Raw genomic sequence first — 25,141 nt, 5'->3', positions numbered from 1 at the left:
GCGGGCCCCTCTGGCAGCCGAGCCCGGGAGAATTTTAGGGGATGTTTGTTAAATCCGGGGACAGCGGGGGAGCCAGGACGGGTTTAGGACGGAAGTGTCAGCAGGAGAGGGGCTGGGTGGGGAAATGAGCGTGGGCTGGGCTGCTTGGGCTCCCTGAGGAGTCGGAGAAAAGGGGGCCTCGGGGGCAGGTTCAGGACATTGGCCCAGGGCAAGCTACCACTGTCCATTGCACCCCCCATGGGGTCCCTTAGAGTTTAGGGGATGCCAGCCTGTGAGGGAATATGTGGGGGTGCCAGGGGCGTGCTCCTGGGAGGCCGAGCATGTGCTGGGACCTTTATTTTGAGGGTTTTCAAGGCTGGGCCTTTAGGGGAGGTATTAAGGCAGGATCTCAATAGAATATTCACCAGCTTTATGCTGAGGCACCCAAATGAGATTTATGCCTTTAATTCCATCTGTTCTTTCTTTTTGTTATTGTTAATCTCCCCCCGCACCAGCCCACGGCCCCCGCCGAGGGTATTTTTTTCTGTTGATTCTTAGAGAGACCGGAAGGGAAGGAGAGAGAGAGAGAGAGAAACACGCATGGATGTGACAGAGAAACATCGGTTTGGTCGCCTCCTGCACGCACCCCGACCAGGCCGGGAGTGGAACCTGCAACCCAGGCACGTGTCCTCGACCGGGAATCGAACCCGTGACCCTTCGGTGAGCCGCCTAACGTTAGCTCTAGCCCCTGAGCAACACCGGCCAGGTCGATGAGCCTGTTTCTAATTCTGCTGTTTTGCTCCTGGGCCGTCCAGCCAGCATCCTTGGGCCGAACCCGCGGGCGGGTGTGAAGTCAGCGCCCCCGAATTATGTCCATTTAACCTGCACATTGTCGCCTGGCCCGTCTGAGAGGCTGAAGGTGCCCAGTTATTTAGGGCAAGGATTCCCAAGGCTTGTTGTGCGCGGGACTCACCTGGGCGGGAGCTGGTTGAAGGGCCCCAGGCCGGGCCCCACACCTTGAGAACCTCACTGAGGAGGTGGGTGGGGCCCCCGGGGAGCTGGGAACCCGGCGTTTGCAGAAACACCCTGGGCGAGATTCTGAGAGATGATATGGGAGCGAGCGTCCCGCCGTCTGGTTGAAGCTTAGCTGAGCCTCGTGGGTTCCAGACACGGGAGCCGGGGTCGGGGGGACAGGGGGACGTGGTGACTGGAACCCATTCAGGGGTGAATCACCGAACACGTGCAGGTCGTGACCCCCCCGTCCCGCCCAGGTGGAGATGCTGAAGCCAGACCTTCCCAATTCAGGGGAGGCTTTGTCCCCAGGGGGCGCGTGGCAATATCTGGAGTCGGTTTCGGTTGTCACAGCTGGGAGTGGGGGGGCTGCTGTGGTCAAATGGGGGGAGGCCAGGGGTCCTGCGGAATGTCCTGCCATGCAGAGGACCGGGAATTAATTACTCACCCCTCAACTGCTGGTCCTGCTGAGGTTCAGAAACCTATCTACCTACCTACCTAGGAAGTAAAATTTATTTTAAGAGACAGGCTTACAAGACCCTGGGGCCGGCAAGTGTGAAACGTGTAGGTCAGGCTGGAAACCGAGTCAGGATTCGAACCTGCCCCCCTCGAGCCCGAATTCCTCATTCCCTGGGGCGCCTCGATCTTTGCTTTTAAGGCCTTCGGCGGGTCTCATGAGGCCCACCCACGTTGTCCTCGATCACCTGCTCTGTTTATATATCGTCGGTGGGTTGTAGGCCTGAGCCCTCCCGGCAAAACGCCTCCCCAGTGACACTCCCGTTAGCCACAGGGACCCACAAAATTCATCAAATCTAATACGTTTTTGCCTCTCGGGCGTCGGCTGCCTGAGAGGCCTGTTCCGTAGACCATGCGAGGGCGGCCCTAAGCTCTTTCTTTTACGCTCATTTCGCGATTTATTTATTTTAATTGATCGTTATTGTTGAAAGTATATCCCCCCTCGCCCAAGGAGCCCCTCCACCCGGCCCCCCTTCCCCAGGCCTTCCCCACACTATTGTCTGTGTCCATGGGTTATGCTGGGGTTTTTTTTGTTTTTGTTTTTTAAATCCTCGAGGTTATTTTTTTCCATTGCTTTTCAGAGAGTGGAAATGAGGGAGAGAGAGAGAAACATGGATGTGAGAGACAGACACATGGATGGGTTGCCTCCCACCCTCGCCTGGATGGGGGCCAGGGACCCAGGGACCTGCCCTGGACCCTGAATCGAATCGGGGACCCATCAGTCCACAGGCCGAGGCTCTAACCATCGAGGGAAACTGGCCAGGCCCGAGTCGATCTCTCTCGTAACAAGTCCAATGGAAAGCTGACATCGGCAGTGAGATGATGATGCGGAAATAAATAAGTAAAAGAAACAGTTGTAAAGGGACCCCTGTTCCAGGAGGGACAATAAAATCCGAGAGCCAAAAAAAAAATTAAAAAAAATTAAAATAATAAAATAAAATAATAAAATAAAATAAAATAAAATATAAAATAAAATAAAATAAAATCCGAGAGCAGAAAAAAAAATTAAAAAATTTAAAAAAAAATCAAAAAAAATCCAAGAGCTGAAAAAAATAAAATAAAATAAATAAAAAATAAAATAATAAAATAAAATAAAATAAAATAAAAATAAAATAAAATATAAAATAAAATCCCAGAGCCGGTCCGCACCCTGGAGTGGGGAGTGTGCCCCAAGCAGTCCACGGGGAGTTAAACTCTGTGGTGTATAAAATCTGCTGCTGATTGTGGTCATTGGTGTGAGGGCTTCAGATAGCAAATGGTATCTTTCTTTGGAGTGTGTTTTGGGTTGTTTTTGTTTTTTTTTTCCCTCTCAGAGTTTGCCTGGGGCTAACTTTCTCATTTTAGATCCACAGGAACATAACTCTGTGGTTCCTGGGGACTGGGAGGGAGCGTGTTTTGGTTTCTGTGGTTTTTTTCCGCCTCGGTTGCTATGGTTCTGCAGAGCACGGGTCTTGGACGGTATTATTATTAGTAGTAGTATCATTGCAAAAAAACCAGCCCTGTGCCCGGCCGGCGTGGCTCAGGGGTTGAGAGTCAACCTATGAACCAGGAGGTCAGGGTTCGATTCCCGCTCAGGGCACAGGCCCGGGTTGCAGGCTCGATCCCCAGTCGAGGGCATGCGGGAGGCAGCCGATCAATGACTCTCTCATCATTGATGTTTCTCTCTCTCTCCCTCTCCCTTCCTCTCTCTGAAATCAATAAAGATGTATTTAAACAAAAAAAAAAAAAGGAAAGAAAAGCCAGGCCTGGTCTTTGCTTTTTGCAACCTTGCGACGGCTGGTATTGACGAAGGGCAGTGAATGGAAGTTGAGAAATTCAGGAATGAAAGGTCCTCTGGGGGATGGAACGAATCTCCCAGGGTAGACTCTGAACTGGGTTCGGGTCTGTGGCTCTGTCTTTGGTTAGTAGAGACGACAGAATTCTTCCAAGCGGGACGCAAAGCCTCCAAGAATAGCTTTTCTTAAAAAAAAAATTAAATGTCCTAGTTCTTTTATAAAAATATTTTTTTATCGATCGTACAGACAGAGGGAGAGAGAGAAAAATGTTGATTTGAGAGAGAAACATGGATCGGCTGCCTCCTGCACGCCCCCTACTGGCGATGGAGCCTGCAACCCCTGCAGGTGCCCTGACCGGGAATCGAACCCCTGACCGGGAATCGAACCCCTGACCTTTCCGTGCACAGGGCGATGCTCAACCGACTGAGTCACACTGGCCAGGGCAAGAATAGCTTTTTTGAGGGAAGAGAGAGCCGTGTGTATAACACCAACCTCCTACCCAGCAGCTGAACCCCTTTAGCTCATGTCCCCAGATTGTCCAGGATAAAAGAACAACATTGTTTATTTTTGTTGCTTTTTTTTTTTTGTTTTTTTAATGGATGCAATTAGACTTTAATTGTTCCATAGGATAATCCCTGATATTTCTGTAACTTAGTATCCAACGAGCGTGTTATTTACAGTAACCTGTTTAATATTTATCTCAGTTCTTTGCTGAGGGAGTACGAACGCCGTTTCTCTACGAGGACATGGACTACGGTGTGCTCAGGATTTTATCAGGGTTCTTGGCATTTAAGCTGCCAGACCTCGAGTTACAAGTAGGGTCTAGTACACTGCCTGGCTAATAACAGTCGTGCAATGATTACATGGTGAATAATTGCCTGTGAGAAAGTATCCAGAGCATGAATTATAACCTGATTTGGTGTTTCATGGGAAAGACGGGCATTGCGAGCTGGGAAAAGGTGAGGCTGCTTCCTCCTCGGACGTTTCCAGGCCCCAAGGCACGTGGGTTTGATTAAACCCCAGAGCTAGCTAAGCAAAAAAATAACAAAAAAAACAACCCAAAAAAACAAAAATAAATGAGAAACAGACCTTACAGTCCAATTCCAGTCTTATGCCCTGAGTGGAAAATGTGGGTCATGAAAGTTTTGCCTCATCAGCAAGCTCACTTCCCCCCATTTCCCCAAAATCGAACCCCCCACATCAGCATCTTCTCGCTGAGCAATCTCCCAGATGCAAAGGCCTCCTGAGACCAGCCTGGGCTCTGCAGAGGTTTTTTTTCTGGGGAGCGGAACACTGCCCCCTGCAGGACTGGGGGTGGGAGGGCTTTACACGTGGTGCCTGCTGCTGGCTGAAGCCTCCCGGGTTATGCAACCAGGTGGCTGGAGCCTCCACCCGTCCCCCCCAAACGTCTGAGTCATGCTCAGAGTTATTTCCCTGCAAAACAAAACACTCACCAGGTGCGGCTTCCCCGGTGGCCTCCTGGAGGAGGCATCCCAAGCACCTCCCAGCCCAAGGAGGTGCTGTAGACTAGTGAAAAAAAAACAAAAAACTAGGAGCCTGGCCCGCGTGGCTCAGCAGTTGAGCATTGACCTAGGATCCAGGAGGTCACAGTTCGATTCCCAGTCGGGGTACACGCCCGGGTTGGGGGGCCCGATCCCCAGTAGGGGGCGTGCAGGAGGCAGCCGATCCATGACTCTCATCATTGATGTTTCTCTCCCTCTCCTCCTCTCCCTGAAATAAATAAAAATGTATTTTAAAAAATAAAGAAGCTAGAAAAATTCCGGGACACTCGGAATAGGGAAACTGAGGCAGACCGTTAAACAGCCGTTTGCAGCCCCCTAGTAAATCCTGTCTTCCCTAAACCAGGGACACCTGAGAGTAAATGGTTTGTACTTAAGCCATTTGCCCCCTTTTCCCCCAACCAGAGGGCAAATAGCTTAAATCTCCCCCACAGGGACACAGGCAGCAGAAATCCAATTAGTGCCATTTGCTAACTACACCCAAGGACAGATTAAGGGGAAAAAAAATCTCATTTTGGTACAAAATATATATTTTTTTATTGATAAATAAATCTTTATTTCTAATCAATAAATCTTCATTGATTTCAGAGGGCGGGAGAGAGAGAGAAACATCAGTGATGAGAGTCATTGATCAGCTGCCTCCTGCAGGCCCCCTGCTGGGGATCGAACCCACAACCCGGGCCTGTGCCCTGACCGGGGATCCGTGGTTCACAGGTGGGACCCTCAACCAACTAAAGCCAGGCCGGCCGGGCTCTACACTTTGTCTCTCGATTGAAATCTTTCCCTCAAAACACAAGGTTTCCTTTTCTCGCCAATAACAGAAGCAGCTGAAGAGGGGGCACAGAGGGTGGTTTGCAAAGCCAGGAGGGGGTCCCACATCCCCCTGAAAGCATGGACCTCTCTCCCCGGAGGTGGCCCTGTGCCCTGCGGGGATAACTCACCGGTGCCTCCCGGTGTGTTGTGCAAGGGCCTTTCGGGGAACCCGGGGGAACACGGAGGCCTTGGATTACCTGGGACCAGGGCGTGGCCAGCACACAGCCCTCAGGAGATAGTTTGGCATCAGTTTATCACGTTCCTGGGACGGCCGAGCCCCTTTGGAAGTTGTCTGTGAATCATCCAGAGCTGTTGGAATTCGGTCAATGCAGCTGGGCGGCCTCGGAGGAGGGTCAGCCACACCCCCCCGACTGCCCTTGGAGGCAGGCGTCCCAGGAATCCAGGTGGCTGACGCCCTGTCCTGTCCCCGAGCCCGTTCACAGTGGCGACTAAGGGACCAAGGAAGGACCAGGGTGCCCCCCGTGGGAGCAAGCGGAGGCTGTAGCAGATGAGACCCTGCAAAACACAGATATCTGGAGGGACCCCCAGAGTTAGAAACGCCTCTCTCTCTGCCAGTTGGCCTGTAATTGCATCAGCTTCTGGGCCCTGGGCTGCTGGTGGGTGCATTCGGGCCTCAGTTTCCCCTGCCCTTCCAGGCCTGTGGTTTGTCCCGACTCAGGATGCTCATACCTGGGGTTGCATCCATTCTGGGGCCCGAGGTCCCTCGGTCAGGAAACCCTGAGCCTGCCACGCGCCATCCGGGCTGGGACTGAGGTTGCTGGAGGGTCCAGGTGCGAATTCCAACGCTACTTTTTCCTGTATGTTTTTATTGACTGCAGAGAGAGAGAGAGAGAAACATCAATGATGAGAGAGCCGTGGATCCACTGCCTCCTGCACACCCCCTATGACAGACAATGGAACCAGCGACCTCCTGGTTCATAGGCCGATGCTCAACCACTGAGCCAAGCCGGCCGATAGAGGCAGCTGGGGTCCTAGGAGGATCTCTCTCCTCTGATTTAAGAAACTTTATATAATAATCTTCCCTGAGACATCTCTGCAGTGAGGGGCCACCATTCCTTCCGGGGAAATATAAGATACTGGTTTGACCCACCCATGGGACCTGGAGGGTCAAGGGTTTGCTCAGGGGGTGTTGCCCTTTGCTCTGAGCGGGGATCTGAGGGTTTTAGACAAACAACCAGGGGCCCTGGCTGTGTCATCTCGGTGTGACTCACGCCCTGTGTGCTCCCCGCAGGTCAAGGTGACTTCGATTTGGCCGACGCCCTCGACGACCCAGGTAAGTGCCTGCCCACGTTTTGCCGGGAACTTTGCTTGGGCGGCTTGTGTCTCTGGCACCAGCTTTGGGTGGGTGGAATTAAGGGGGGGTGGGTGGGATGCAGAGACCCCGGGGCAGTGAGGCCTCAGCGTTTCACAGGAGATCACAGGCTCAGGTGAACGGCTCTGGGTACCAGGTGTATGCCCACTGGATCATAGATTCATGCTCAACCGCTGAGCCACGCAGGCCGGGCCAATTGTTCATTTTTTAAATGGTATTGAGGATTCTGACGCTTATTGGATGCATTTTCTCTCTTTATTTACAGAACCCACCAAGAAGCCGAGCTCAGGTGAGTCATCACCGGCCTGGGCACACCTGAGGCTCTGTTGGGATGATGCTTGGGGATGGGTATAGGGCCGTGACGTGTGTGTGTGAGGGAGATGTAAGTGTAGGCCAGGGAGCAGGTGTTAAAAGCAAAGCCTGGTCACTGGGGACATGCTACCAGAAATCACATCGAGACATCACTACATTCCGGCTGGGCCGCAGGTATCAAAGCAGGAAAAACAGCAGGTGTTGGCGGAGACTTGGAGGAATTGGAGCCCTCGTGAGTTGCGGGTGGGAACGTCAAATGGGGCAGCAACTGTGAGAAACAGTCTAGAAGTTCTTAAAAAATTTCAACATGGAGTTACTCTAGGATCAGCAATTTTATACCAAGGAACTGAAAAGAGGGACTCTAACAAAAATGTGTATGGATGTGTTCATAGCAACACTATTCAAAATAGCCAAAAAAAAGTGGAAACAACCCAAGTGTTCATCCGTGAATGGATGTATGAACACAATGGGGGTTTATCCACACAGCGGAATATTACGCAGCCATGAAAAGGGGAAGGGCAGTTTTGCCCCTTGTTTTATGCATTAAAATCAAAATAGGAGACATAAGTGGGTCCCATGAAATCCATGGGTGACAGATGAGGGAGGCGGGAGAAAGCAAAGCGGGGAAACCTCTGGGATTGGATAGAAAGTAAAATGATAGACACACGTCTTTTACTCAGGTGGGAGCAGGATAGTTAACAGTCAACAATTAACTCAATAACAATGAGGGGATTTGTAGTATCCACAGGGTGTACCTGGGCCCCGAGGGGTCCGGAAACGGGGAAATTACTCTGACATCCCAATGATATGTTACTGTAAATGCAAAAAGACAACAGACAGGCTCAGTTCAGGTAAAGATGGACATTTGTCAGAGGAGATACCAGCCTAAGACCTGACGACCCTCCATAAACTGCTTTTAGGTAGAAAGTTTTCATTTCAGACCATCCCGTGGGGTTCCTTTAGGCCTCTGAGTTTGCAAGGCCGCCCGCAGGCCTCCCCCAAGCTCATCAGGTTAGCACCCCTTTTTAGTCCACATTTTGCTTTTGAGTTTTATCTTTCCGGGGCTAAATGCTTTTCAACCAGTCGGTGGTAGCCTCTCACATGTGAGCAGCCAACGTGAATGAAACTACAGATTTTATAGAGTCACAGCAAAGTTCTCGTTTTCTACGCCGCTTCTCATGAAAGGAGATGTTTTTTTCTCTCGTTTAAAAAAGCAACATCTTTTCTCCCTGCAGACATCTACCCGAAGCCGAAACCCCCGTATCACCCGCAGCCCGGAAATCCTGACAACAGCGGAAGTAAGAGCGCTCAGCATTCAGAATCATTTCGACACGGGTTTGATGGACGTGGCCTTTTGCGCCCTAGTGTTGTTGGAAGATTCAGTTGGCGGGATTCCTCTGTCCCTAGTGGGAGTGAGGTTCTCGGGGTACAGCTGGAATGAGCATTTCCAGAGGCCCCCACAGGCGGATGAGATGTGGTAAAAGGCTGGCTTTATGTTTCTGGAATGACATCCCTGGGTTTGCAAAGTCCAGTCCTGGGAGAGGTGCAGCTGGGGTTTCAGCAGAGCTGGAAGCAAAGCCAGTGTCTGCATGACCTAGTCCCCCCCCTGCTTCTTTCCTGTTAAATAATAACCACATTATGACAATGGCATGAAATTCTACCTGCATTGCTCCTTTTATGATATTTGTCCCCAGCTTCTGCAGTGTTTAAAAACTTGGCAGACACAGTTCCCGTAGATTCTTTAGGGGGGAGAAAAAAGAATCGGGGGCAGGGACATTGGCCTTTGTGTCGCTTGTTCCTTAAAATCATGTTGGTTGTTTTCCAACAGATATTTATCCAAAACCAAAACCGCCACCCCCTCGCCCACAGCCTGGCTACCCGGATGGTGGAGGTAAGACGGTGCCTATAAGGGTATATTTCAGAAACTAAGCATTGGGTACAATGTATGCTCTGGGTAAGACCTGTGCCTATTAGGGTACATTTCAGAAACAAAACATTGGATACAATGTATCCTCTGGGTAAGACCCGTGCCTATTAGGGCACATTTCAGAAACAAAACATTGGGTACAATGTATCCTCTGGGTAAGACCCGTGCCTATTAGGGCACATTTCAGAAACAAAACATTGGATACAATGTATCCTCTGGGTAAGATCCATGCCTATTAGGGTACATTTCAGAAATAAAACATTGGATACAATGTATCCTCTGGGGATTCTATCCTGCATGGTGGAAGGCCCATTGCTTTGAAATACTCAGACAGGATCCTGTCTGTCCCCCCCCCCCCCGACTTGGGGCTACACTGACAGAAAACACATTTAATTTTCTTTTGGGTTAATGGCCTAAAAAATGCACCCTGTTCCAAAGACTCTTCATGTTCTCCTTGAGGAGGGCGATTCTTTCTTTGTGTTTTGTTATCTGTTTGGGTGTTTTGTTGAGGTTATTATTATTTTTTAAAATTTGAATGAAAAGGATTTAGTGAGTTCTGATATTCCGGAACCACACCTCTGGCCCTGTAAAGACTTTATCTGTACAGCAAAGACAGTCATTTTTAATACCTTAAAGATTGGCAAATGTTAACAAAGGACTAACAAAATCATTTACCCATTTTTGAAGTGTTTCTTTCCATCTAGGAGGTTATGTATTTATTTTTTAAGTACAGTTGACATCCAATATTATATTAGTTCAGGTGCACAGCATAGTGGTTAGAAATCTATATACTTTACAAAGGGCTTCCCCCTCTATTTCCAGTACCCACCTTATACACAGTTATTACAACATTATTGACTATATTCCCTGTGCTGTAATTTACACCCCCAGGACTATTCTCTAACCACCAATCTGCACTTCTCAATCCCTCCTCCTTTTCCACCTGGGCCCTCACCCCCCTCCCATCTGGGGACCATCAGTCTGTTCTCTGTATCTATGAGTATGTGTCTTTTTTGTTTGTTTGTTTATTTTGTTGTTTAGATTCCACATGTAAGTGAAATCATATGGTATTTGTCTTTCTATGACTGGCTTATTTCACTTAGCACAATACCCTCTAGGTTGGTCAAGTGTTGGGTTGATCTTTGCTTCTCTCTTTCTCTTTATTGTTGACAGTATTACAGATATTTCCTATTTTCTCCATTTTTACCCCCCTTGTGTCTCTTTACATGAGCCCTTGGGGGTCCCATTGCTGAGTCCCTGCAGTATTTCTCCTGAGATGTTACTGAACCTCACATAAATGAGAACACCGATCAGGGAAGAGATGCCCACCCTTGGCCCTGGCCGGGTAGTTCAGTTGGTTAGAGTGTTGTCCCAATATGCCAAAGTTGTGGGTTCGATCCCTGGTCAGGGCACATACAAGAATCAACCAATGAACGCATCAGTAAGTGGAACAACAAACCGATGTTGTTTCTCTCTGTCTTCCTCTCTCTAAAATCAATCGATATTTTTATTTATTTAATTATTTTGTTTTATTTTATTTTATTTTATTATTTTATTTTTAAAATATATCTTTATTGATTTCAGAGAGAGAAAAGGAGAGGGAGAGAGAGAGATGGAAACATCAATGATGAGAGAGTCATCGATGGAGCCCCCAACCCGGGCGTGTGCCCTGACCGGGAATCAAACCCTGATCGCCTGGATCCCAGGTCGACGCTCAACCGCTGAGCCATGCCCGGCCGGGCATTAATCGATATTTTTAAAAATAAAAAATATAAGAGAAAATAAAAGAGATGCCCACCCATAAAAATGGAAGAGTCCCAGCCATCATACAGGTGGGCACATGTAGGGCAGTGATGGGTGTTGGAAAAAGTTAAGATACTCCGGGTATCTGATCTACCTGCCTTGGCGACAGGGAGTTTCCCAGATTCACTTATGTTATATGGATATCAGTTTCCTAGGGTCCAAAACACTCCGTTATGTCCAACTAGACAACCTCCAGATGTATCCACTGGCCATGGCCTGCCCCTCCTGCAGGTCTCGGGTCTTTGTCTGCGAGACCCCACCTCCCCATCCCAAGAAGGGCCTGCGGGGTCGAACCTGTTTCCCATCACCTGTCCCCGGGTCCCTCACCTGAACCTGGGGGCTAAGAGGGCTGCCTGGAGAGCGTTTGAGGAAATGACCCTGTGTTTTATCCCACAGGTTACATCAGCGATGGGGACGGCGGCCGCTACCCACCCAGGCCTAGGCCCAGGCCACCAGCAGGTACCGGGGGGGCTTCTCTGACCAACTGGGGAGGGTGTTGGGAGCCCAAGGCCCCCAGCCTGGTGCAGGGTCAGCCCCTGTGGGAGATGCAGGTGCAGGCGCTCTTGTCCTACCTCACCTCTCAGGGTGCGGGCCGTGCGTCCGTCCATTCTGGAAGTTTGGGACATGGCCTCAGGTGACACCTGCTGGAACCCCGCGCCCTGCAGGTGAGACGTTTCTCACATCCACCTTCTTTCACACAGGAGGCGGTGGCGGTGGAGGTGGCTATAACCCCGGTAATGACGGCTATGGAAACTCGCACGGTACACCCAGCTCTGAGGCTCTCCGGGTGGGCGGTCGATTTGGGGAGCACATCCAGGGCTTGCAGTTGGGTTCCCCAGAATCCCTTCTCCCCGAGGTCTTGGGTGTTGGGTGGTCCATCTTCTGAGCCCTGTCTACTCTGACCCTCTGCTGCTCTCCTATCTCAGCTTCAGGAGCTCAGGTGCTCCCCACATACCTGTGTCTAGGTCGAAAGAAACAGAGAGAGCCCTGGCTGGTGTGGCTCAGTGGTTGAGCATCATGCCAAGCACCCAAAGTTCTCCGGTTCGATTCCTGGTCAGGGCACATGCTCGGGTTTCGAAGCTGGATCCCCAGTAGGGGGTGTGCAGGAGGCAGCCCATCAATGTCTCTCTCTCACATCGATGTTTCTCTTTCTTCCTCCCTCTCCTTCTTTTTTCTCTAAAAATCAGTAAAAATATATTGAGGGGAAAAAAAAAAAGACACAGAGATAGAACATGGAATAAATTGAGGAGTTCTTTGCTAGGCAGCAAAGGAAAGAGAAACACTTCAGGGCTGTGGATTCCACCAAATTAAAAGGAGCTTTTCACAGGAGCAATGAACAGGGTCCTTCTCTAGACCGAGCTTCCCTGAGATCGACTGGTGGACCTGCAGGTCCTCAGACGTTCTCTGGTTCTTTAAGGGGAGATGGGGAGCCAAATATCACGGCTGAGAAAAGAAAACGCTACAGATTTATTTTATTTTATTTTATTTTTGGTTGATATATAACTGACGTTACACTCTTTAAAAGTTTCAGGTGTGCAACATAGTGAGTTGATATTTGTGTATATTGCAAAATGATCCTTCCCCCCCAATAAGTCTAGTTAATATCTGACACCTCACATAGTTATAAATTTTTCTGTGTTTAAGACCTACTCTCTTAGAAACTTTTAAATATTCAATACAGTTTTGTAACTATATAATATAGTGTAATATTAACTATAGTCACCACTCTGGTACTTTTATTTTATTATTTTATTTTATTTTTTTATTTTATTTTATTTTATTTTATTTTATTTTATATTTTATTTTATTATTATTTTGTTCATTCTAATCCGGGGATATTTTTTCCATTGATTTTTAGAGAGAGTGGAAGGGAGGGGGAAAGAGAGAGAGACATCGATGTGAGAGAGACCCATCGATTGGTTGCCTCTTACACTCGCCCTGACCAGAGCGGGGATCGAACCTGCAACCCAGGTACATGCCCTTGACTGGGAATCGAACCCGAGACCCTTCCATGCATGGGCCCAACACTCTAACCACTGATCCACGCCAGCCAGGGCCTGGGACTTTTAAAAAAATAATTTGAAGTTTGCGTTTTTTGACACCTTTCATCCACCAATCAATCTATGGATTAATTTTAAAGTATTATTATTATTAATAATTTTATTTGTTGTTTACCATTTGGTAAGAGTTTCGAACATCTTCAGTTAATTGAGAAACTAGTTTGGGTTGATACGTATATATCTTTTTAAAATATGTTTTTATTGATATTTTTTTAGAGAGAGAGGGAGGGAGAGGGAGAGAGAAACATTGATTGGCTGCCTCCTGCACGCCCCCTAGTGGGGATCGAGCCCACAACCGGGCCTGTGCCCTGAGCGGGAATCGAACCCTGACCTCCTGGTTCATAGGTTGACTCTCAACCCCTGAGCCAAACCGGCCGGGAGAAAACAATATTTTTATAGAACATTTCCAACGTGGGCAGCCCTTCTTGGATTGTGGTCACGTTAAACTCTGTCCTTGGGGATCATTACTCAGTTTTACACAATAAAGGCCATCATGATGCCCAAACCATCTCCACTGGAAGGGGGAGGCCTTTGTCACCGTATAGGTGGCCCCATCCCCAGGATTTCATCCCTAGGAGGTGGACAAGGGAGAGGTGACACGTGGAAGACTGTGGCCGAGGCAAGAGCTATCTGATTTTTATTTTATTTAATTTTTTATTTATATTTTATTTAATTTTGTATTTATTTTATTATTTTCCTTACTTTATTTAATTTTTAATTTTTATTATTTTATTAATTTTAGTTTATTATTTTTAATTTTTATTATTTTAAGTTTTAATTTTATTATTTTATATTTTATTTTATTTTTATTTTATTTTTAATTTTATTTATTTTATTTTTATATTTTACATTTATTTTATTTTATTTTTATTATTTTATTATTTTATTTTATTTTATTTTATTTTATTATTTTTAATTTTTATTTTATTTTAAGTTTTAATTTTATTATTTTATTTTATATATTTTTAATTTTTATTTTATTTTTAATTTTTATTATTTTTAATTTTTATTATTTTATAAGTTTTAATTTTGTTATTTTATATTTTATTTTATTACTTTATTTTTAAATTTAAATTTTATTTTCATATTTTATATTTATTTTATTATTTTATTTTATCATTGGCACTATTACAGATGCCCTCCAGTTTCCCTCTCTTTCTCCCCTCCTCTCCCAGGCCTTCCCCACACTATCATCTGTGTCCATGGGCTGTGCACGGATGCATAGAAGTTCTTCGGTTAATCTCTCCCCACTCCCTTCCCTCTGAGCTCCCTCCATCTGCTCCATGCTTCCGTGTCTCTGGATCTATTTTGTTCACCAGTTTATTTTGTTCATTAGATTCCACATATGAGTGAGATCACGGGACACTTGCCTTTCTCGACCTGGCTTATTTCCCTCAGGATCATACCCTCCAGGTCCTTCTATCTGCTTTCAGCTCAGCATACTAATGCGATGAGCCCGTCTTTCTGTTCCCGGTGGAATCCTGGGGAAAAGAACATTCAATATTTATACAAATGCCCAGGGGGAGTGTGTAGCCCTCGGACACCTGGCATTCCTGCAGCTCAGGATGCCTTGTGCTCAGGTGACCCTCCTGGTCCCCCCACCCTGCACGCACCTCTGGAGACTCAGCCGCCCTGCAGGTCCTCTGCACAGCGAGTTCTTTTGTTCTTTGCCACGTTCATAAATCAGCAAGAAAGGCCTCCTCCTCCTGTACTGGCCTTGGAGTCCTGAGTGTCTACGTGTTTTCCCAGGAACTTAGGTCTCTCTCTCCACGAGGCCAGCTCCAGAAGGGATGAAAGCTCACTAAGGTGACATCTGAGCCTGGGGGCTGATCTCTGGCCCTGAGCTGGGCGAGGCTGTGAGTCAGCAGTCGGGATGGGTCAGAAGGTGGGGCTCCGAGGGTAGCTGAGCGCCTCACCCAGCTTGTCCCCTGAATGTGGTCAAACGTGTTCAGCGTGTTCCCTCCTCATATGAGACGCCCACCCATTGACCAGGGCTGAGCAGCCGGGTGTGTGTGTCCTATGTTGGTTCTCCTTCCTGGTGATGTCCAGAAAATGGGTCTTTTTTTTTTTTTAACAGCTGGCTTTAAAAAAAAATTATTTTTATTGTTGAGAGTATTACAGATGCCCCCTCTTTTGCCCTCATTGACCCCCTCGACCCTGCTCCTGCCCCCGCCCCAGGCCTTCCCCACACTATTGTCTGTGTCTGTGGATTACCCACAGATGCATATAAGCTCTTTCATTAATTTCTCCCTTCCCTCCTCCCGCTTTCCCTCTGAGCTCCCTCCGTTTGCTCCATGCTTCCATGTCTCTGGATCTATTTTGTTTGTCAGTTTATTTTGTTCATTAGACTCCACATAGGAGTGAGATCATGGGATACTTGCCCTTCTCTGCCTGGCTTATTTCACTCAGCATAATACCCTCCAGGTCCCTCCCTGCTGTCCCCAAAGAATAAGAGATCCACCTTTTTCACAGCTGCATAGTATTCCACGGCGTAGATGTACCACAGCTTTTTTATCCGCTCGTCTACGGATGGGCACCTGGGCTGTTTCCAGATCTTAGCTGTTGTCAATAGTGCTGCTCTGAACATAGGGGGGCATAGATTCTTTCTGATTGGTGAGTACCTGGCTTTTAATGACCAGGTTTCCCTTATAGAAACTGTCTTAGTCAACTCAGGAATACAAAACAAAGGACACCGGGTGGAGTGGCTTAAACAACACAGTCCTGGCTCATTTCTCACAGGCCTGGAAGCTGGAAGTCTTAGATCCAGGTGCCAACAGGTCTGGTTCCTCCTGAGGCCTCTCTCCTTGGCCTGTAGACGGCCGTCTCCTTGCCGCATCCTCACACGGTCGTCCCTCCGTGCCTGTCTGTGTCCTAATCTCCTCTTCTTATAAGGACCCCGGTCCTATTAGATCAGGATCTACCCTAGTGACCTCATTTTACCTTAATCTCCTCTCCAAAGACCTATCTCCAAATACAGCCTCATTCTGAGCTGTATTCGGAGCTGGAACAGACACCATTCAGCCCCATGACATCCATCACCCACTTGGAAGAGGCAGTGTATTAAATTACCCTTAATATTTAGAGAATGCCGAGATAAATAACTCCAGTTCAAAACGAGCAAAATTTAGCATCAAGCAATTTTTTTAATTTTTGTTTTTGTTTTTTACAAATCTCAAATCGTTCTTTACATATCACTCTGCAGACATAAGAAGGAAGCGGAAAGATGCCTCTCAGTTTTCGCTGGCTCTGGTTACAATTCATAATGTGTTTCCATCCCAGTCTTGTCCCTACCAGCGCCGGTGCGGTTTTCTCCTGTTGCTCAGAAAGCAAATTTGTACACAGCTGAGTCATTCCCCACCCTTGGGGGCCAAGAAAAGTGCCTCTGTGGCCATGTGGTCTCAAGGGTGTTAGCTCACTTTGCCGGCGGCGATGTCACCGGCTGCCTCTGTGTGCCGAGGGTGACTGTTTCTTCCCATCGGATCCTTGGTGGCCTTTCCCGGCATCTTGCTTCAGGCGCCCTGGCTTCCTCGTGGGTCCTGCCGTTCTGGGTGTTGGGGAGACTTCCTGGGCCTTACCTTCCATTTCACGTGATCTTTCTGTCCTGCAGGAGGAGGGTATCGACCCAACTCAGGTGGATATAATTATGGTAAAGGAACGATTTCTTAGAAGCTGTGTGGGGAGAAGCTCTCTCTGGAGAACTGACCCCTGCCTGGGCGCTGGTGGGAAGCTTTTCGGGGTGTCCTGCATGGTAACCAGCTCACCACCTGGGTCCCTCATGGTTTTGCATGTGGTGAGGCCTTCGTTTCTTAACGGGATGAAGGCCTGCTCAGCGCTGGTACTGTGTGGGAGGGCACGCATGTGTGTGTATATGTGCACATTTGTGTGCCTGTGTGCGTGAGTGTAGACGTGTACATACGTGTGCATATGTATCATGCATGTGCATGCATGTGCCTGTGGGTGGGTGTGCACGTGTGCCCATGTATTATACACATACACGTGAGAGCATATATTTACATATATGTGTGTGTGTATGTTCTGTGCATGGGTGCACATGTGGCATTTGTAAGTTCACACGCGTGGAAGACATGCATCTATGCACCTGTATGCATGTGTCTCCACGTGCACACGTGGATGTCTGCTTGCGTGCCTACATGTGTCCACATGTGTGCACATGGGTGCATGTGGTGGTGTGCTTGTGTGTGTTGCATGTCTATGCTCATGCGTGCATTCCCTGACCCCTGAAATGCAAGCTCTTGCCCTGTCCCTTCATGCCCCATTCCAGTCCTCGCTGTTAGATGCAGTGTCCATGTCCCGCGTTCCTCCTGCGGAACGCCTGTCCCCTCTGGGACCGTGAGCTTCGTGAGAATGTAGATTTTTGTCTGCTTGCTCACGGCTGCATTCCCGGCATCTCAACGGCGCCGGGAGCAGGGGCCAGCGATACGCTCTTCCCAAGGCACGCGTGACTCTGGTTTTCCCGTTACAGGCGGAGACAGCTACAACAACTACGGCAACCCTCACGGTAATACCTGGTGCAGCCCACCCCGACCTTAAGGAGAGAGCAGCCTTGCCTGTCCATGTGGGAAGGGCCGGAGTAGGCCTGCATTCCTGTTTCAGCCCAACGGCATTCATGGGGCGCTTCCTGAACAAAAGCGCCTGCCCTTTGGGGTGGGAGCAGGTCCGGGGAGCTCAGGGAAGGAGAGAGACTGATTCTGAGGCTGGCAGGTGCCTTGTAACCATGAGAGCAGAGATGGGGTTCTCGGATGCGTCTCGGGGGCACCACAGCGTCCCTCTCTTCATGAACTTGAAGCCAAGAAGGAGAGAAGGGAGTTATGGTCATTCGGCCCTGGGAGGCGCACAGTCAACCCCATCGCAGGTCCAAGAATGGAGGGGCTGAAGTCAGAAGGGGACTTTTGTCACATGTAGCTGGAGATGGGTCCCAGCCTCTATGTTGAAGATGACAGGAGCCCCTACCCCCATCCCCAGTGCGGAGACAACTGTGACGCGTCAATTTTAAGGCAGAAAATAAGGGAACAACGCGGGTTGGCAACCCTACATCATGATACGCAAGCAGAGTGTCGGGATTCCTACTTGTTGGGTGTTGGGTGTTCTTAGTTGGCCCCTAAGGTGCCAGTGGGAGATACGATGCGTGAGACAAAAATGCACGTTGGACACCTAGTTTGATGAGACACATGGGGTCCTGTAGCTACACAGAGGACAGATCCTAGGCCAGGTTGGGATGGAGTGGGTCAGGACTCCTGGAAAGAGCTATATCCAAGCCAGAAGGGTGGGAGGTGGCCAGAAGAAGACAGTGAGGTGCTAGGGATGATCGTGAGCAAGGTCAGGCTGGCGACGATCCTGGAACACCCGGATGTGTGCAGCCAGGGTGTCGATGATCATGGGCGGGTGGGACAGGTGAGCAGATGGACGGGTCTACGGCATGTAGTCACTTAATGGGACAGAGCCTGCCCCTGAGAAAGGCATGGATCAGATGCAGGCAGTTAAGGCTCAGGGAGACCAGCTGTAAGACCCACTTAGTTCCCAGAATGGAGGTGATGACCAGGTAAATTAGGATACAGGCAGTGGAGGTCGACTTTTAGGGTTATTTGGTGATTCGCATGGATGTGGTTAATGAGTAGGGAACAGCAAAGAGGGAAAAGTGTATCAGTCAGCTGTCCAGGTGTATCAGCTGGCTGTGCCAAATAACAAAAGGCTCCAAACCACAATGGCTTAAAACACAACCAGTGATCAGATCACTGGGCCGGTGAGCAGATGGATGGACACGTCTGCACTACGCACAAGCTTAATGGAAAAGAGCCCCACTCCTATTAATATTTTGTAAAGGATGAGTTACATGGAAGCCTCCAAGGGTCGGGGTGACCAGTTGTAAGACCCATTTAGTTCCCAGACTGGAGGTGATGGGGAGCTAAATTAGGGGATAAGCAGCAGAGGTGGGCTTTTAGGGTTATTTGGTGATTCGCATAGATGTGTGTGGGACAGCGGAGAGGGGAAAGTGTATCAGTCAGCGGCGCTGCATAACAAAAGATCCAAAACGTAGTAGCTTAAAACACAACCATTTATCAGGTCACTGGGCGGGTGAGCAGATGGACACGTCTGCCCCACTTACGGTCTTAATGGAAAAGGACCTGCCCCTATTAATATTTTGTAAAGGATGAATTACTTGGAGGCACCTAAGGGAGTCCAAACAGCATCCCGATGACGAGACAGAGGCGACGGGTGTTTATGAGGAAGGGACGGGGGACAGTGACACCCACGGCGGGAGGGCGTGGCCGTGGGCACAGATAACAGGACGTCCTGACGCTGATTCTAAACAGGGTGTTTAATCTTCAGTCCTGAGGTCGCCCGTCCAGTGCGACCTGCTTTCCTGTCATCTTTCCAGACAGCTCTTTGGGACATGAGGTTGCTTTAGGCCCCGTGCAAAGGTCGTCTTGTCTTGTTTTAACATCCAAAGTTTGAGGCATTGGATGTGCCAGGCAGCTCCTGAGGACAGCAGCTCTGGCTCCGTTTTAAAGGGGCTTTATTTATATTATTATTATTTTTTAATGGAGACAGTAATTTACACTTTGAGAAGAGTATTGACTATCTCTGCAAGGTCCCACCTCATTTCTCTGTGCAAGAACCCCAAAACATTGCATTAAACTTGCCTTCGGGGTATCAGTATCGGGTCTGTGTCTGTGTCCAGAGACCCAGTGGGTTTCGTGGGGCCCCTTACCCGGGAACTTCTGGATTAAACATTGTTTCTTGCATGAGTAAATATTCTACATCCAAAAAAGTACAAATCCTTCAAATTAAACAAATTTTTAAAACCACATTAAGTGCGTCTTCTGTGCAAAGCCGTGGATGTCCTGGACGCTGATGCTACTGGAAAGGGGACCTGGCCTTGATGGGGTCTGCCCAGGACCAGCAGTTATTTAAAATTAAAGGTGTTCCTGCTGGCCACTATTTTTTTTTTCTCTCTCTCAGACAATCTTGTTTTTTCTTGGTTCCTGCAGGCAACATGGTAGCTAAAATTGTGTCTCCCATCGTATCCGTGGTGGTGGTCACTCTGGTGGGGGCCGCAGCCAGCTATTTCCAACGCAACAGGAGGAGAAATTGCTTTAGAACAAATCGTGAGTTCCATCCCAATTTTTTTTTTCTATTTATAAAGCGCCCCCCCCCCCCCCCCAAATACTTTCTGGCATCGTTCAAGAGCAATGTTATTTCTGGTTAAGTCCAATATAGACCCTCTTAAGTAAGTGATTTTTTTTTTTTTTGGTTTTGTTTTGTTTTCATTGATTTTTAGAGAGAAGAAGGGAGGGAGGGAGAGAGAAACATCTCACATCTATTGGTTGCTGGGACCAGGGATCGAACCTGCAACCCAGGCACATGCCCTTGACTGGGAAGTGAACCTGAGACCCTTCTGTGCACTGGGGACACTCTCACCGCTGAGCCACATCGGCCAGGGCCTAATTAAGTGATTTTAAGTTGGGACTTTCTCCCAAGCATACGGAAAATGGAGAGAAACAATGCTTTGTTTGTTTGTTTGAACAGAAGATGCTCAATGATTTATTAATTTTTCGGACAGTTTTCTGAGCTGCAAGATTTGATTAAACTGCCAGAGAACTTCAATAACTAACATACACTGGCCCATTATAAGCTCGGATGTGTGTGTGTGTGTGCGTTTCGCTAGCCGGATACAGTTTTGTTTTGTTTTTGTGTGAAATTTTAATCACAAGTGACTCTGGAGAAATATTGGGGTTCAACCTGACATTTTTGCACCCCTTTCCCCAAAGAAAACGATGAGAGAGCCCTAAATTATAAACCTTCCCATGTACAGACCTCGGGAGTCTGAGGCCTCCCCCTGCTGGTGGATAGTGGTACTGACACCTGCCCATGGCCTCCCCCTCCTGGTGGATAGTGGTACTGACACCTGCCTATGGCCTCCCCCTGCTGTGGATAGTGGTACTGACACCTGCCCGTGGCCTCCCCCTTCTGGTGGATAGTGGCACTGACACCTGCCTATGGCCTCCCCCTGCTGGTGGATGGTGGTACTGACACCTGCCCGTGGCCTCCCCCTGCTGGTGGATGGGTGGTACTGACACCGGCCGGTGGACTCCCCTACTGGTGGATAGTGGTACTGACACCTGCCCATGGCCTCCCCCTGCTGGTGGTTAGTGGTACTGATACCTGCCCGTGGCCTCCCCCTGCTGGTGGATAGTGCTACTGACACCTGCCTATGGCCTCCCCCTCCTGGTGGATAGTGGTACCGACACATGCCCGTGGCCTCCCCCTGCTGGTGGATAGTGGTACTGACACCTGCCCGTGGCCTCCCCCTGCTGGTGGATAGTGGTACTGACACCTGCCCATGGCCTCCCCCTGCTGGTGGGCGGGTGGTACTGACCAATCCCAGCAGAGTAAACCTTGGTCTATTAACACCTCACCCTGGAAGTGTGGGGGACACAGAATTTAGAAAAAAACCCACTTACTTTCTCACAAGAGGATAATAATGATTTAAGACCAATCTGTAGGTTTTTCTTCCTCGGCTGTGACACTTTCATTGCCATCTTCCCTTACAGAACCCGAGAATGTCTGAGGACCTCAAGGTCGGGCGGTCGCTCTGAGAGAAAGCTCAGACGAGACAAGAACCCCGCTCATCATTCCTGTGGAAACTCCCTTTCATTTTTGGCGTCATTCAACTCCAAAAAAGTGTTTTCTTTCCCATCTGACAAAGATATGATGCCTAACAAAGAATCCCCCATGTGTTGGACTGGCTGCGTTTCTGCAGATAAATTAAACATCTAAACCTGGGGGGTCCAAAGGTGGCCTCACTGTGTTCATTGCATCATTGACTTGGACACAGAGATTTTTTTTTTTTCTGACTCTGTTCTGAGCTCTGACACTACCTCCTTGTGCGACAATACCACGTGAGTATTCAACCCTCTGGGCATTGTCACAAAAGACAATGTAAGCAAAATGGCCCAGGGTCTTGGAAGGGGATGTGAGTGCCCTCTGGGAGACAAGAATGCGCTTGGCATTTCCAACAAGTGATGGTGGGAAGTTGATGGATGCTCTGTTCTTCAGTTATGTGAAAAATCTTGAGCGCAAATGCAGCATTTTGGGTGAAGTGGGAATGAAAGATGGACCACACAGAGGGCAGAAACTGATCTACTCAGCTCTCACTCCATGGCCCCCCAAATTTGTATCACCTGCAGAAAGCAAGCCTGGATGGAGGGGGGATTTTAGGTGAAAATCGCTCATGTGCAAAACCATCTTGGAGAATCAGTGTGGTGCTACATTTTCCTGGGAAATGTTATGCTTTCGGTCACTTTTTGGGAACTACTATGGGACAGAAATAGCAATTTTTCAGGTGCTGAGACTTTGCCTGTTATTTTTAATCTTTGAGACACCCTGGGTACCAGTGAGTAGGGCAACATCCTGGCTTTGCTTCCTTTATACTTTTTCTTTGTGCTGGAATAGAAAGCCTAATATCCTCCAACATCAAAAAATTCTATTAGCTATTTTCTTGTATTTTAGTGATGCTTTAGGGGAGAGGAAACAGGGTGGTTTGGGCCTATCAGGCTAGTTTGACTCAATGAAGATTGTTTATATAGGACTTTTGGACTTGACCATGAATATCAGAACCAACAATGAGCATATTCGTGGTAACCTGCAACCCTTAAAAATCCCAAATGTTCAAGCTTCCATTATGGGTTGGGAGTAGGTCTCCAAAGAGAGAGAGTAGAGAGAAGAAAGTGTTTGAAAAAGAACTTAAAACTAACAATCGAGGTAGAAGAGGGTGCAGGGGGGATGGAAGGAGACTTGACTTGGGGTGGTGAACACATAACACAATATACAGATGATGTATTATAGAATTGTACCCCTGAAACCTATGTAATTTTATTAACCAATGTCACCCCAATAAATTCAATAAAAATTTAATAGAAGAAAAACAGGAAATTTTTTTTTATGAATCTCTGTGTGGTGGTCATTAAAGACAACCACAGTTGATAGGTTGAATGAAAATGGTAAGTGACAGCAGCTTCTGCAGGTTTAGTTACGTGCTTGTGGTTTTGAGTGGGAAAATCTCTGACATTTCTTGCATAAAATAATTTACAGTAAAAGATAACAAAACAACAAAGAATTATCCAATGAGATGTCTCGGTACAGAATCGTGGATCTCACATCATGGATTTAGACAGGATTTGAGCAATTTGAAGACAGCCCACGTATCCTATTTCTATTTATTTTAAATTTTTACTTATTGATTTTAGAGAGGAAGGACACATACAAGAAGGCACCAATGAGCACATCAATAAATGGAACAAATCAATGTTTTTCTCTCTTCCTTCTCTTTTTCTCTAAAAGTAATCAGTAATTTTTTTTTTTTAATGAGTAAGAGAAAAATGAAGGTTGAGTGGTAACCAATATATTACAAGGTTAATCTTTATCAACATATAAAATATGGGTATAGCTCAGTCAGTGTGGCTCAGTGGTTGAGTGTCGACCTATGAACCAATTCAATTCCGCCGTCAGGGCACATGCCCGGGTTGAGGGGCTCGATCCCCAGTAGGGGGCGTGCAGGAGGCAGCCGATCCATGACTCTCTCTCATCATTGCTGTTTCTATCTTTCTCTCCCTCTCCCTTTCTCTCTCTGAAATCAATAAAAACATTTTTAAAAATATGGTTATAAAATTTCAATTGTGATACACACATATATGTGTGTCTACATTACAAACATTTTCTCTCATTCTTTGCTTGTCTTTCAAGTTAGTTACAGGGCGTTTGTCACAAAAACTCATGTTACACAATCAAATTGTTGGGCGTCTTTTTTTGTGGCTTCTGGGTTTGAAATCTGTCCCCAGAAAGGTCTTACATCTTTTCAGTAATAGTGTTTCTGGTGTATGAAGAAAAGACTCGTTTTCCCAGAAAGCATCCTGAGGACAGTGCAGACTCACCTTCTGCTGACCCACCCATCAAGGACCTCACCAGGTGGCCCGTGTCCGTGCTTCCTGGAGACCAGCAAACATAGAAGCCCAGCAATGCCCATGGCAGGATGTGTGCTCTGGGCTTATAAATGGAACTACCCTTTGCCCAGGGGTCACCTGTGGCTTACTTCCTTTTGCCCTGCTTCCTGAGCACAGGTTCAGGGCAGGTGGGAGGGTGGGGTGGGTGTGGGGGCAGGAGATGCTGTAACATCTACTGGTGCTTGTGTTGGGAGACAGAGGAAGCTGCTCTCTCCTCCTCAACCTTCTCTTTAAACATTTCTGCAGGTTTTAGAGAAAGACAAATGAATGGATGGATGGTGGATGGATGGATGGATAAGTGGATGGATGGATGGACGGACGGAAGACAGACGGACGGATGGATGGATGGATGGATGGATGGATAAGTGGATGGATGGATGGATGGATGGATGGATGGATGGATGGATAGGTGGATGCATTGATGAATGGATGGATGGATGGATGGATGGATGGATGGATGGATGGATGGATGAATGGATGAATGGATAAGTGGATGGATAGGTGGATGAATGGATGGGTGGATGGATGGATGGATAGGTGGATGGATAAATGGGTGGATGGATGGATGGATGGATGGATGGATGGATGGATGGATAAATGGATGGGTGGATGGGTGGATGGATGGATGGATGGATGGATGGATGGATAAATGGATGGATGGATGGATAGGTGGATGCATGGATGGATGGATGGATGGATGGATGGATGGATGGATGGATGGGCGGGCGGACACCAGGGATGCTACTGGACGCCTTACAGTACACAACAAAGACTTCAGCTCTCTTGAGAAGCGAGTCCCCAGGATGTGCCCAGAGTGACCTGACTTTTGCTCCTGGTGAGACACGATGAGCAGAAAGGACCCCAGAGGCTTTTGCTCAACTTGGGGAGAGAGATGTGTCAGCCAAGTGGTAGAGAGGGAGCTGCCCAGAGGCGGGAGGGAGGCAGCCAGCCCTCTGCTTGTCTAACCAGCTAAATAACAACTCAAGGGAGAGATGCCATTGTGAGAATGCAGACCCAATTGTGTTCACTGGATTTCATCTTTGATGATTCCAGAAAGATATCCCGAGACAA

The 25,141-nt window shown here is 48.0% G+C and overlaps 1 protein-coding gene and 1 long non-coding RNA gene across 2 annotated transcripts; both read left to right on the top strand.

Moving 5' to 3' along the window:
* Positions 1-7,024: 7,024 nt before the first annotated feature.
* Positions 7,025-16,960, top strand: XG (Xg glycoprotein (Xg blood group)). The gene is made up of 6 exons (XM_016219793.2): positions 7,025-7,236; positions 8,495-8,557; positions 9,088-9,150; positions 11,386-11,448; positions 11,691-11,750; positions 16,657-16,960. The coding sequence occupies exons 1-6, from the start codon at positions 7,188-7,190 to the stop codon at positions 16,713-16,715; spliced, it is 357 nt and encodes a 118-aa protein (XP_016075279.2). The 5' UTR covers positions 7,025-7,187; the 3' UTR covers positions 16,716-16,960.
* A 366-nt stretch (positions 16,961-17,326) lies between these two features.
* Positions 17,327-22,969, top strand: LOC148090657 (uncharacterized). Its single transcript, XR_015716461.1, has 3 exons — positions 17,327-17,568; positions 20,060-20,176; positions 21,623-22,969. It is a non-coding gene; the product is annotated as an uncharacterized LOC148090657 (long non-coding RNA).
* Positions 22,970-25,141: the final 2,172 nt, after the last annotated feature.

This window comes from Miniopterus natalensis, chromosome X (genome assembly GCF_054644295.1).
Source record: "Miniopterus natalensis isolate mMinNat1 chromosome X, mMinNat1.hap1, whole genome shotgun sequence".
Classification (NCBI taxonomy): domain Eukaryota; kingdom Metazoa; phylum Chordata; class Mammalia; order Chiroptera; family Miniopteridae; genus Miniopterus; species Miniopterus natalensis.
This window is presented reverse-complemented; position numbering and strand designations above follow the sequence as displayed.